Source organism: Triticum urartu, chromosome 3, assembly GCF_003073215.2.
Source record: "Triticum urartu cultivar G1812 chromosome 3, Tu2.1, whole genome shotgun sequence".
Taxonomy (NCBI): domain Eukaryota; kingdom Viridiplantae; phylum Streptophyta; class Magnoliopsida; order Poales; family Poaceae; genus Triticum; species Triticum urartu.
This window is the reverse complement of record NC_053024.1, coordinates 68,326,066-68,339,413: the sequence shown is the minus strand read 5'-3', so window position 1 is coordinate 68,339,413 and position 13,348 is coordinate 68,326,066. Positions and strand designations below refer to the sequence as shown.

Sequence of the window (13,348 nt, the reverse complement as noted above, 5' to 3'; positions counted from 1 at the left end):
GAATTTATCTACGTCGTATGAAATTGTATAAATTTAGAGGTTTGGATATGGACCGACGATTGCAGAGACAGATAAATAAAGTGCGACAGAGCGTTGTTGTCCACGGATGTACAAGGGGCCAAATTTGCTATGCCCGATTGAACATGATATGAGGCCCATATGTCTCGTTGAGCCTGTTAGAGTTTTGCCAGCCTGATGGTGGTATCACTTGGTGTATGCCCACTCACTTGGTTGAATTGACAGGAGCCAGAAAAAAGGATGTACTTGCAAGCTGAAGCCGGTGTACTCCTAAATCTGAATACTGAAACTTTAGCACAGCACTAAAACCTTCCTTGAGCTTCCCATGCACGCACAAACATGTTTACACAAAGCAAGAGAAACCGCAGGGTCTCATTTCTGAACCCAGACAGGCAACGGAGTCACAGAGGTTAATTAAGGCGATCGATAAACAAAGAAACAACAGTGAGAAGCGGTAACTAGAAATTAACAGTCCCCCGCTACCCTATCAGGCCATTACAGGAGGCAGTACGTAGTAATTAATTGTACTTCACGATCGAGTGAATCCGAGGCCGTCAGTCCATCACCATCCCTTCTGCAGGAACAAGTCCCGGTCCCGGTCCCGGTCCCGCTCGGCCGCCTCCGACGAGCGGTCGAAGCGGCTCAGCACGGCCTTCTTGAAGCTGAACGCCTCCTCCTGCGCCGGCCGGTTGCACGACCTCTGCGCGCCCCCGCCGCCGCCCAGGCTCGCCCGGGCCTCCTGCAGGATGATCACCTCGCTCAGCGGCACCCTCTTCCGCACCGCGCCCTCCTCCGGCCGCTGCTTCGGCGCGCTCTGCGACCGCACCTTCGCCACGGACGACCGCGTGCCCGACATGTAGCTCGGGCAGTTGAGCGCCGACGGGCTGTTGCTGTACGTGTATCCGTGGTCGCCGCACGCGCTCTTGGTCGGCGTCACCGGCGCGTAGCTCGCGTACCGGGGCGTGCTCTGCGCCGTCGCCGGCCGGGCCTTCTCGCACCACTCGTACTCCGGGAAGTGGCGCGCGGTCGGCGCCGCGATCCGCGGGGGCGGTCGGCACGGCATGAGCGGCGACGACGCCGAGTGAGCGTAGCACTCCTCGCTGGCGCCGGGGGAGGTCGTGCGGAGCGAGGAGGAGCGCGACTTGGGCCGCCCAGTGTCCATCTCCACGATCTTGGGGCTCCGGTCGTACCCGTAGCACGACGACGACTCCACGCTCGCCGACAGCCGCCGGCTGTAGTACGGCGCCACGCCGTGGTCGCTCCGGGAATCCTCCGTGCTGCTGCACCGCTCTTGCTGCAGACACAAGCAAGAGACCGCGCACGCGCGCGTTTGTCACGGTCGGCTAGCTAGGACAACGCGACCTCGGACGGTCGGAGACATTGAGATTGATTGCTTTGGTCGCAAGCGACGATGCCGGCCGTGGTCACTTACCAGCGAGTAGCGCGGCCGGACAGGGGTCGGGTGGACGCGAAGGTTCGTGGGGAGCGCGGCGGCGCGCGAGCGGGCGGCGCGGATGCAGGCCTGCGCGCGGACGAGCGCCTGCATGCTCTGCAGCGTGGCCGCCGCCTGCTTCCGCACCAGGTAGCCGCGCACCAGCGCCTGCAGCTTCACCAGCCCCTTGAGCGCGCGCAGAGCCTTCTTGGCCTGCGACAATTAAGCACGCATTGATTCCATTAGTCGGCGCTTAATCCTGCGGAAATCATGGCGTCGATACTCGATATTCGGCAGGAAGTTACTCACGAGAAATCCACGGAACGCCGTCTGGATCTTGACCGCGGCGGAGGCGCGGCCGCGGGGCTCGGCGACGGCGCCGGCGAGCACCGTGGACGTCGGCCCTTTGCTGGTGAGCCGCACGACCTCCACGGCGGCCTGCGCGGCGGCCACGGCAGCGTCGGCCGCCGCCGCGGTGGCCGCGGCGACGGCGATGGCGTGCTTGCTCTGCTCCCGCTCGGTCTCGTTGTACAAGGACTTGAGCCACGCCGCCTCGGCCGCGCGCGCGATCGCCGCGTTGCCGCTGAGCGCGGCGGCCGCGGCCGCCGCCTCCGCCTCGGCCGAGTCCCTGGTGGACTTGCAGAAGCTCCAGCGCTTCCGGTCCCCGTGCGGCGCCGCGGCCGTGGCTGGCCGCCTCTGCTCCTTCCCCTGCTCCTTCTTCCCGCCGCCGCCCAGCAGGCCACGCAGCCACCTCGCCGCCTTGCCCATCGCCGGAACCCGCCGCCCCGGCCGCCCAGAGAAGGCAACTCAGGTGGGCAACTACTCAAGAAGGCCGAGGCCTGTGGGTGAAGTGCGCTGGAAGAGGAAGGAGGCGTGAGGCGTGAGAAGCGGGCAGGTTTGAATAAGAGAGGGAAACGGCTATGGAGAGTGGGGAGCGGGATCCAAATAAAAAGAAACGGGAGGGGCATTACAGGACAAAAATAATAGTACCTCCAAGAAAACAAACAAAAAAAAAATTACTACTCACAAGTCTTACTCATTAATGCTCGCATGCATGGTGCTGCTGAGTGAGTCGCCTAGATAGACGGGATTAAACAAATGCGGCGTGATGCCAGGCCAAGAGATGGCAACGCATGCGACGCCCTCTGCCACGAGAACAAGCGAGCAGGGGGCGATTTGGTGCCGAGCTGAGCTCGGAGTTCAAAAATATGCAGCGATAGTTCAAAAAGATAGGCGCAACCGCGCAAGGGAGTGCATGGAGCCATGTCCTCCTCTCCTGCAAAGCTGTGTGGTCAGCTCGTGGTGGTAGTAGTACTAATCTGCGTCTGCATGGACACTAACACGCATGCACCCACGTTGCGATTTGCGAGCTCGAAAGGTCAGTGTCGTCGAGGAAAGAGCAGCGAGTGGTGGTACTGAAGAGAAAGAAACAAAATTTATCTAGTGGCCGGCCCGGTGAACTCTGGCCGGGAAAGCGAGCGAGTGGTGAGCGGGGGCTGCGATGTGGAAGTACTCCGTGACGCAGTTTCGGGTAGGCGCTGCGTGGTGGAGACCCTGCCGCCATGCATGCGTCGATGGGAAGCAGCACGGGACGGTGAAAAACGCAAAGGCTTGGACTTTTGGGCCGCGTCTCCTCCTTTCGTCTTTTCACGGTGCGTGTGCCAAAGGGAAGCAGAGACGTACGTTTCGTACGTGACGACGCACACCGTCTTGGCCGCTCCCTCGTACGTGTACTCGCCATGCACCACCGTCAACGCGCCATGCGTTACAAGAAGACACGTGAATGATCTTGAGCGAGAATCATTACATGTAGAATATGTACGGCGGATTGCTCAAAAAAATTTACACGTACGACGGTGAAAACGCTGGTGACTTGTGTTAACCTGCCACGAGGGCTCTGATCCATCTCTCTCTCTCTCTAACTCTCTCTCTCTCTCTAACTCTCTCTAACTCTCTCTCTCTCTCTCTAACTCTAACTCTAACTCTAACACTCTCTCTCTCTCTCTCTGCCCCCGGAAAAGCGATCTTCTCAGTGCCGGGGAACTCAGGGCAGCCGGCAGCAGTGGGTGGAAGCTTTTTACCTCTCCTCCGAGTGAGTGTGTGTGTGCGGGCTTTTGCGTTGCACTGCACTGCCGCTCTCGTGAGTGGCAATTTGACCTCTAGCACCTGGCTACTCCGCCAGTATCTTTTTTTCAAAAGTTCATGCCCACTCCATTAGTCAGGTAGTAGCGTGGTGGTGGCCGGAGTGTGCCGTGAGTGCGGCGGCACCGCGGGGACGAAGGATCTTTGCGGAGACGTCACCGATCGATCCGTCGAGGTAAAGGCGCGGGGAGGATCGCACCAGGACGTAGTACAGCGATGGGGTCTAGGCTCTAGAGAGGGAATATATACGGATTCGCGTCTCGGCAACGAGCCAAGAAGCTGGCCATGATGAGATTCTAAAACCTCGCCAAAAAGCCTTTTGATCTCTCCACAGGGCAAAAAAACCTTGCCAAAAGCTTTACGCGGGCAGAGGTAACATGCATGTGCATGTGCACCAGGCAGGCCCGTGAGCGAGAGCGCGCAAAATGCACGGAAAAAATCACGTGTAATTACGGCCGTATGGACGCTCTCTTTATTATTATCAATCAAAAAAAGAAAGAAAGAAATGCAGTATGGAGGCGGACGACGTACGCAAGATCAGGCCAGGTCTTGTACATGTACTACGTCTCGGAAGATTAACACGAGAATGGTAGCAGTACCGGTCTGAGTGCGTGATTTGATTTTAGGTTGATTTTAACGCGGCTCGCAGGCATGGAGGCGCAGGCCCCTACTGTGTGTGTGCAGGAGTTGGTAGTCCTTGGCGCAAGTACGATTTGATAGTATCTCCAAATCTTCGTGACCGTGTATGGGTTTCACCGTACGTACGTACGTGCTCCTACTACTGTGCTCGGGCTTCTGAAGTCAACTCAGCCACAGTCCGTGGTAAAACTAGTACTAGGCTCCAAGCTCTGACTGTGAGGCAAGCAGGGGGCTAGTACTCCTACTCCTCCTCCAAGCAGAGATGTGCATGCAGGCATGGTACGTGCACTATTGTGAAAAATAAAATAAAAATCCCACTCATTACTTCCTTGTGTGTTTGACTAAACTTACTCGAGTGGCGCTGCCCCTTGACCGCGTTCCATCGGCAGCCGCGGCAGCAGGTCCATCATTCCAAACCATAAATTAGGCTGTCAAATCACCCACAGTCGCTCGCACACGACAGCGGTTCAAACCCCATGCAGTCTCCCCGAATTTGCTGGGATTGCGAAACGGAGGATTGGCACGAATCGCCGTTTCCGAGGCATGGCGCGCACGACCGAGGCGCCCTGGCCTTGCCAAGACTTCCGGGTTTTCACCAGCTGCTTTGCCGCTGAAAACCTGCAGCCGGAAATGGTTATCTCTGCTGCAAACTTTTCACATGAACACACTACTCCTCCGAGGAGGAGTAGAATTCAGAGTGTAGCAGTATCTACTGCTATGTGCGGTGCTTGGCACCTCTCGGTTGGCATGTATGCCGAGCACATGATGTGCGAATCATGCGTTTGAACAAAAGCGTCCACATCAAAAGGCAACGGGATGGATGCATTTTGGATGCCCGTGTGCGTGTGCGTGTGTGTTTGGGTCGAAACATCCGAGCAGCGGAAGGAAAGGCCTGCCTGTTGTTGCACTCCCTTTCGGTGTGGTTCGTCTTCCTAGCAGCATAGCAGCGGCTTTTCTTTTCCCCGTGCCGTGCCCCTACCACGTGCGCGGCACCATGGCCACCGCTGGAGCAGCGGCAGCGGCGGGCGTCGTATGTCTCGGACGGAACGGAGCGGAAGGCTCGCCGCCGGGCCAATCAGCCGGGCGGGTCAACACCGAGGGCGCGTGTGGTTCTGTGACGAGGCCGCGGGGTGGGACGGGTTGGGTTTCCGGGGAGGGGAGCGTGCGTGGGCTCGCGGCGTACGAGGGCGCCCATCCATCCATCCGCTCCGTTGCGTACTTGCGTTGCGTTGCACCGGCGGGCGGGCGGGCGATCCCCGTTCGTGGATCGATGCTGATGAGGGGGTGACCGATGAGGGGAGGGCGTGGTGGCATTGGACGAGCCCGGCTGGCGCGCGGGTCTAGAGCGCTGGTTCCAACGTTGACGTGTCGAATGGTCGAGCATGGACCGACCGTCCGTCCGGAGGAGGAGGCTGGCAATCAACAGCATCGAGCCGATGCCGCCTGACCCATGACGGCGGGCGTGTGGAACAGGCTGCTAAAGCCTTTTTTCTTTCTTATAAAAAGCATTTCTATTTTGCATATTTTACATGGCCGGGCAGGGCAGTTCTTTTGTCGCCTTTTTGGCTTCTAGAATAAGCAGCCTCCTACCCAACTAATTGTAGAACCGCAATTAAATTATTATTTTAAAAAGTTTACTAGTCAATTCTTAATTAATAGCATTCTAAAACAATATATTTGGTTGGGCTTCTAGAATAAACTGGATAGGGGACACCTACTTATTCTAGAAGCCAGTAAAAGAATTGGCCCTACGTCTTGTTTCTTGTATCTGTTAACGAAAAGATTATACCTCGCTTATTGCGAGTGTGGCTTATGTTCATTAAGTCTTTTCTTTCCCGTTGTAACTAGGCCGGCCTATTACAACTTTTTGTATCCCTACCTACACGTTCGATCACTGGCTGGAGTCTCGCGCGGACGGCGTTCTCATCTGGTCGTTTTTTTTTTCTATTTTTCTTTTGGTTTTCTTTATTACTTTGTTGATTTTAATCAGTGTGTTTTTTGTTTAACACGTCAACTTTTCTCAGTACACATTCAACATTTTCTATGTACACCAGAAAAACATATTTTATGTACATGTTTCCGTTACATAAAAAACATTTTTTATAGATGTTTAATATTTTAATGCGTCATTAGATAATTTAAAATATATTTTTTGATGTATATTTTTATTTAATGTAACGTGTATGTTTTCATATACACCAGGAACATTGTTTTATACACGTTTAACATTTTTTAAGTACATGACCAATATTTTTTCATGTACATTGTATTTTGTTTATAATTTTTGCATACATGACAAACTTTTTTGTATACATATTTAACATTTATTAAGTGCTTGATTAACATTTTTAAAATGCTCAATTACATTTTTTAAACACAAACTTTTTTCTTGCACATTGTTTTTAATACATTTTTCGTATATCCGAGAAACATTTTCTCCATGCACATTTAACATTTCAAATGATTGGTTAAAAATTCAAAAAAATTATGAAAAATATTTGTTTAATATATATGTTTCAAATATTTGGGGTGTAATCAAGAAAAAATAACGCAAAAAAGGAGAAAACGAGGCAGTGACCCTGTGTCCTCCTGTGGAATGGGCCGGCCCATTTAGGGAGCCGTCTCACCCGAGCGTATGCTAGCAACACATAGTTATGCCCGTGTGTTAAGAGCATCTCCAATAGATAATGTAGATGCATAAATGAGACGTAGATGTAAAAAAAGTACTTGATGGCTCCCGAAGCTCGTGCCGTCGGAGGCGCTGCCACAATCATTTCTCGGGCGGTTTGGCTGTTCGCTGGAGCACCAGCGGACTCGATGGCTCCCGAAGCTCGTGGCCGCCGTCCGGAGTTGCGTTTCTGGCCACCGGAGCTAGTAGGTGGAGTCGTGTGACCACCACGACCCCACCGAGCGGCTTTGCTTCAGTCGACGTTTCCTCGCCGCAATTAGCCTCCTCCACCAGCCGCTAGTCGTCGAGGAGCCATAGTAGACCTGTCCGCCCACCCCCACCGGCCATAGCACCCACCATCAAGGCTCCGAGCAACAACCAACCAGTTTCTTTCTCGTCGGACACAACATGTTCCACAAAATCCCCCCAAGATAAAAATTTGGTTAAACTTGTTGGGTTTTTTTATCGGGCTTGAAGATCTAGTTTGATGGAGATTTCCGTATTGCAGATGAGCTCATGTGAATCCTGTTTTTGTGGATGATTCCTTGTTGGATGAGGAATTCATTTTGACGGAAGAAGAGGACATTGCTATGCTAGTAGCAATGCACAAGAGGAAGAAGTTGAAGCGCGACGGTTCTATGTTTGGCCGTGAGTACATCTGGAGAGAACGGGTAGAGGCGCTCGAAAGGTTGATATGCAACTATTTTGGTACTCCACCAGTTTTCCTCATGAGTTACTTTCTTTGCCGTTTCAGGACGTTCAAAGATTTGTTTATTCACAATTGCAATTCCGTGAAGCAACATGGCCGAGCATTCGATCAGAGGAGGAATTACGCCAGTTTTCTTGGACATGGCACTGAGCAGAAGGACACTGTCGCTTTGCACATGATGGCCTATGGTGTTCCGGTACACTATAATAATGACAATTTGGCGATGGCAGAGGGCACTTCTATCCTTTATGCCAAACAATTTGCAAAGACTATAGTAGAAGTGTTTGGTTCAGAGTACTTGAGAGAACCCAATGCTCGGGACACTCGGAGGCTTCTGGAGATGAACAAAGGCCATAGGTTTCCAGGTATGCCTGGGTCTATCGATTGCATGCACTGCTGGAAGTGAAAGAATTGTCCTACAACATCGCATGGATACTTCAGAGGACGCTCCAAGGATGTCATCATCATTCTTGAGGCCATTGCCGATAGGGAGACATGGATTTGGCATTTATATTTTGGCATGCCTGGATCTTGCAATGACATCAATGTGCTCAACCGATCACCTCTTTTTGCGAAGTTAGCCAATGGAGAAGCTCCACCAGTGACCTCCGAAGCAAATGGACGCACTTACAACTATGGGTACTACCTTGCGGATGGGATCTGTGCGAAGGTGGGCTACTTTCATGAAGCCAACGTCAAGCAACCAAGGTAAGAAAGAACTCTCTTTTCACAATGCTGAAGCAGTGGCTAGTGAAGATGTGGAGGGGGCTCTGGGGATTTTGCAATCCCAATTTGCTACTGTGCGAGGACCGGCAAGTTATGAGATCAAAAGAACCTTTGGTACATCATGACTACTTGCGTGGTCATGCACAACATGCTCATTGAGAATGAGCATGGACATGATTTGGATTACATCTTCTATGACATCATGGGCATACACGTTCGTCCGATTAGAAGGGAAGACCAAATTTGATGTTTCATGAAGGTGTGTCATGACATTAGAGAGGCCGAGACACACAATGATCTTAAAAAAGATGTCATGGACGAGTGGTGGAAATGGCACGGGGAATAAGACTCCTAGTTTCATTTCATGTTATGGATTTGATGAATTATGTGATCATTTGATGTTGTGGACTGATTAAATTGTTGTTTTATTTGTTTATGTATTAATTCGGGGATGATTTCGATATGTGCAGCCGTTGGCTACTGTAGTGTTGTTGTTGGCTACTGTTCAGTTGCTGTTGCAAGGCCGTTGTCCTATTTTTACATCACCTGTTGGAGCGGCCGTCACGCGACTATTGTATTTTACATCATATGTTAGAGTTCGACGTTTTTCAGTGATGTAAAAAGAACGTTTTGTGATGTATATTTTACTCGCACTATATTTTGATGATGTAAAGTAAATCATCAAATGGAGACGCTCTAATGTGGGCTAGCCTTTTGAATTATGACATGACGATGGATTTCTTTGATTGTTGCAACGTTAAATAGTCGGCAGACCTCCTACTTGGTGTTTATGGCGCCCCGAACCATAATCGACGCTCGCGTGGAGCTACACGGGCCACGGCCAATAAGCGTTAGAAAAAAAATATTTTTTAGAATATTAACAAGATTCCTAACTTATAGGACATGAATTTGAAGAAAAACAAAGTTCAAATTGTAGAAAAGTTCGCGAGTTTCATGGATTTAAAAAAATCATGGATATAAAAAAGTCTGCGAGCTTGAAAAAAGTTTACGGATTTGTGAAAAAAATTCATGAATTTGAAGAAGTTCACAAATTTGAAAAGGTTCATGAATTTAGTAAGTTCATGAATTTTAAAAAGTTCACACATTTGAAAAAACTTCATGGATATGAAAAAGTTCACGATTTGAAAAAAGTTCATGTATATTAAAAAGTTTATGAATTTGAAAAAAAGTTCATGAATTTATAAAAAAACATGAACTCGAAAAGAATCACAAATTTGAAATGGTTCTCCAATTGGTAAGATTCACGAATTAAAAAAATAACCTTGAAAATTTAATAAATTGAAAAATATCATGAATTTTTTTAAAAAAACATGACTAATTTTTTTAATCTCTTGTATTTGAAAAAAGTTCTTGAAATTGAAAAATGTTCACAAAATTCTAAAAATGTTTTCCAAGTAAAAACCACCAATGTTAAAAAGAAAAAAATGGAAAAAATTTAAAATAAGAAGAAAAACACAAAAATGCCAAAAACCCCCAAAGATGACCGAAGTAGGTAAACCGAAATAAATAAGAAAACTAATTGATTGGGAGCTTCGAGAAGCTTCCCGTAACCGAGCTGGGATGCTTCGAAAAACTGAATGAGTAAGCCGCCCATTAATCCGACACACGGGGTGCAACGGCACAAATAAGTAAACAAATAGGCCCAGCCCGAGTGGATGGGCAAGTGTATGCCGCGATAACCACACAATCTACTCCTTTGGACGTGACTGATTACCTTCTTTTGACTTGATTACTCATTGTTTTTTTGAACGGTTTTGTTTGCCTTTTTCTTTCTTTTCTTTCTTGTTCTTACTCCTTTTAATAAATGCGTGAACTTTTTCAATTTTGCAATCATCTGTAAAATCGATGAACTAATTTTCAAATCCTTCAACTTTTTTCCAAATTGATAAACTCTTTTCAAATTTCTGAACTTTTTTCAATCGCTGATCCTTTCTCAAAATTGATGAACTTTTTTCAAGGTCGATGAACTATTTTCCAAATAGATTAACTTCTGTTCTAATTAATAACCTTTTTTTCAACTTAAGGAACATTTTTAAAATTGGTGTACTTTTTCTGAAATTTGTAACCTTTTAAAATTTGTAAACTATTTTTTAGAAATCGATGATTTTTTAAAAAAATTGATGAACCTTTTTTCGAAATTGATAAAAAAGTTATTGAAATTCGTTAGTTTTTTGAAGTTTGTGAACTCTTTTCAAAATCAATGAACATTTTTGAAGTCATGATTATTTTTTGTATTTTATTTTTCAAAAGTCCATGGTTTACCGGTCAACCATGACTATTGAGCAGCGACCCAGCGAGCAGCCAACAGAGAATGAACAATGAAAGTATTTTTCTGGAGCAAAAAAACGAGCCAGGGCGTGCGTTGGGCCGGCCAAGTGTGTGATCGCGTGAGTACCCTTCGCGAGCGGGCCCCTGAAGGGTCTTATATGAGCTCCTGTACAACCAGTGGAAAACCCTATGCGCCGCTCACTGCGTTAAATTATCGTCAGAACGCACAGGCGATACCCCCGCATCGCTGGCATTGGCCCGGGCCATTATACAAGAGCTAGCCAGCCGGTTTCGGCTTTGGGCTGGACCGTGAACCGTTTTTTTTCTTTTGACCGATTTTCCTGTTTCTTCTCTGGTTTTTTTCGTTTTTTCGTTTTCTTTATTCCGTTTTCTGTTTCCTTTTCTTCTTTCTTTTCCTTTTTTTTTCTGTTTTCTGGTTTTTTCGTTTCTTTTGAAAATTGTTCGGAAAGTTCAAATTTGTTCGTGTTTGTACAAAATGTTCAAAAATACAAAAAATGTTCGTGTTTAAAAAAATTGTTCATAAATTAAAAGAATGTTTGCATTTTGCAAAAGTTCTTCGGGCATTTCAAAAAATGTTCTTGTTTTGCAAAAAATGTTTGGAATGTTTTTGTTTAAAATTTTAACAATTTTTAAAAAATGTTCCTGTTTTCAAAAATTGTTCATGTTTTCATTTTTTCAGGAGTTCCAAAAAATGCTTCAAAATTCACAAGTTTTTATAAAATCGTGTTTGCGAATTTTGTTCTGGAATTTCAAAATATGTTCACGTTTCCAAATTATATTTTGAAATTTGAAAAATGTTCTCCTTTTAAAAAAAATTGTTCAAGATTTTCAAAAAATGTTCTTGTTTTGCAGAAATGTTATAGCGTTTAATTGATTTCGCAAATTTGGAAAGTGTTTGCCTTTCACAGAACGTTCCGATTTTTGAAAAAATGAATAGCTTTCAAAATTCCTAAATTTATTTGGATCTGTGCAGTGTGTTTGGTTCTTTAAAATTGATGCTACTCTTTAATCAGCTACAACTTCTAGCTTGGCTGGCAGGAACTCGTCGTTTATAGCAGTGCATCATGTGTTTTAATCCCCGCAACCGTATATAGTTTTTTAGCTACAGTGCTCATTCGATTTCGTTTGTTGTCTTCATGGGCCGGCCCAGTTGAAGCGCCGGCTGTGCGAAGCGACAGCAACTTGTCGCAGAGTGTGTCACATAGGAGGTCCCTTCGCTTTCATTATCTGCTGGTTTATGTGTTTGTTCAGATTTTCTGTTTTCTGTTTATTTCAACTTTTTTGTCTATACATCTGCACGTTTCAGTTTTGTTACTATTTTTATTTTATGGTTTATTTTTTGTTTTCGTTTTTTACATCCTTTGGTGTCAGTTTTGCTGCATTTTTTTTCTTATTTATTTTGTTTACACATATATTGGTTGCGGTTTTGCTCAAAAACAATTTCTGTTTATTTCTTTTTTTGTTGTCCAATTTTCAGTTTTTTTTCCTTCTACAGCTGTTTGTTTCAGTTTAAATTAGATACATTATTTTAAATTTAAATCTATCTTTTATTTTTTTCTGATTTCCCAATATTAAATTTTTGTTTTGATATCTGTTGGTTTTATTTCACTTTTAAGTTTCCCATTTTTCTACTTTTGTTTCGTTGAAAAATAGGCAAAAAGTTTAAAAGTGCCACCCCCCCCCCCACACACAATTTCCTTCCAGCTATGTGTTTCTTTTCAATCTTTGTTTGACATTTTTACATGACAAAAAAAATTCAGGATGTGCAAATTAAAAAAACTCCCAAGAACTTTTTTAAAAATCTTCTCTTGGACTTTAAAAAATATTTAGGAGTTAAAAATGTTTACTAAAGTAATTATCATGCATCTTATATTTTAACAAAACTAAAGATATGTTCACGGTTATTTGAAAATATTCATGAATTTCAAAAGTGTTGTAAATTTAGAAAATGTTCACACAATTTCATCCATTTTTCGTCCTTCAACAAATGTTCATAGAGATTCAAAAAAAATCATGTAATGAAAAATCTTTTGATTTATAAAATATATTTTAATTTACATGTAAACAATAAACCGAGTGGAAATCGAAGCAACCAAATAAATCACTAAAACCAATATATATAGCGCTCAGGAAGAAACGATGCCATGTTGAATTGGTCTGTCAGCCCATCAAGCAGGTGTGCGTGTTAAGTCTCCTTCTCAGAGACCGCTACATGTGGTGGTAGTGCATGTTAGGTTCATTCCCCATCTTGTCATACTAGGACGTTGATAAGATTGGCGATGTGCGTTGAGCAGTGAAGGATCAAGGATTAAGCTGATATGGAAGAATCTATGTCAACTATGAATCCCGACAAAGATAAAGATAACTAATTGGCGTGCCTGATATTACATCATTCCATGGGGTGTGTGTGTGTGTGTGTGGGGGGGGGGGGGGGGGGGGGGGGGGGGGGGGGGGGGGGGGGGGTAGCATATGCATATAGCAACAAGCATAACTCCTTCAAAAGGTTTCGAAGATCAGTCAAATAGGAAAATATGCGACAACTGAACTTCGTATTGGAAACATAATCTAATCTAATCATACTAAGCATGCAGGAAGACTAGTGGTCAAAAATGGTTTCATGCACACCTTTTTCCTTCCATATAAACCGCAACCAAGATCAAGCCATCACCGTTGTTCTCCCGAGTTACTCGGAATATTTCTTGCT

At 46.2% G+C, this 13,348-nt stretch overlaps 1 protein-coding gene across 1 annotated transcript; it reads right to left on the bottom strand.

Annotated features, from left to right (window-relative positions):
* Window positions 1–295: 295 nt before the first annotated feature.
* LOC125547990 (protein IQ-domain 26-like) lies at window positions 296–2,380 on the bottom strand. The gene is made up of 3 exons (XM_048711710.1): window positions 1,760–2,380; window positions 1,451–1,663; window positions 296–1,312 (listed from the first exon to the last, which is right to left on the bottom strand). Exons 1-3 carry the CDS (start codon window positions 2,216–2,218, stop codon window positions 581–583), a joined length of 1,404 nt encoding a protein of 467 aa, XP_048567667.1. The 5' UTR covers window positions 2,219–2,380; the 3' UTR covers window positions 296–580.
* Window positions 2,381–13,348: the final 10,968 nt, after the last annotated feature.

Excerpts from the sequence above, each read along its gene's own strand:
- LOC125547990 (XM_048711710.1), bottom strand. The coding sequence starts at position 2,218 with ATGGGCAAGGCGGCGAGGTGGCTGCGTGGCCTGCTGGGCGGCGGCGGG. Across the intron at positions 1,664-1,759 it reads CGGCGTTCCGTGGATTTCTC|GCCAAGAAGGCTCTGCGCGC; the intron begins GTGAGTAACTTC and ends TAATTGTCGCAG. Across the intron at positions 1,313-1,450 it reads TCCGGCCGCGCTACTCGCTG|CAAGAGCGGTGCAGCAGCAC; the intron begins GTAAGTGACCAC and ends TTGTGTCTGCAG.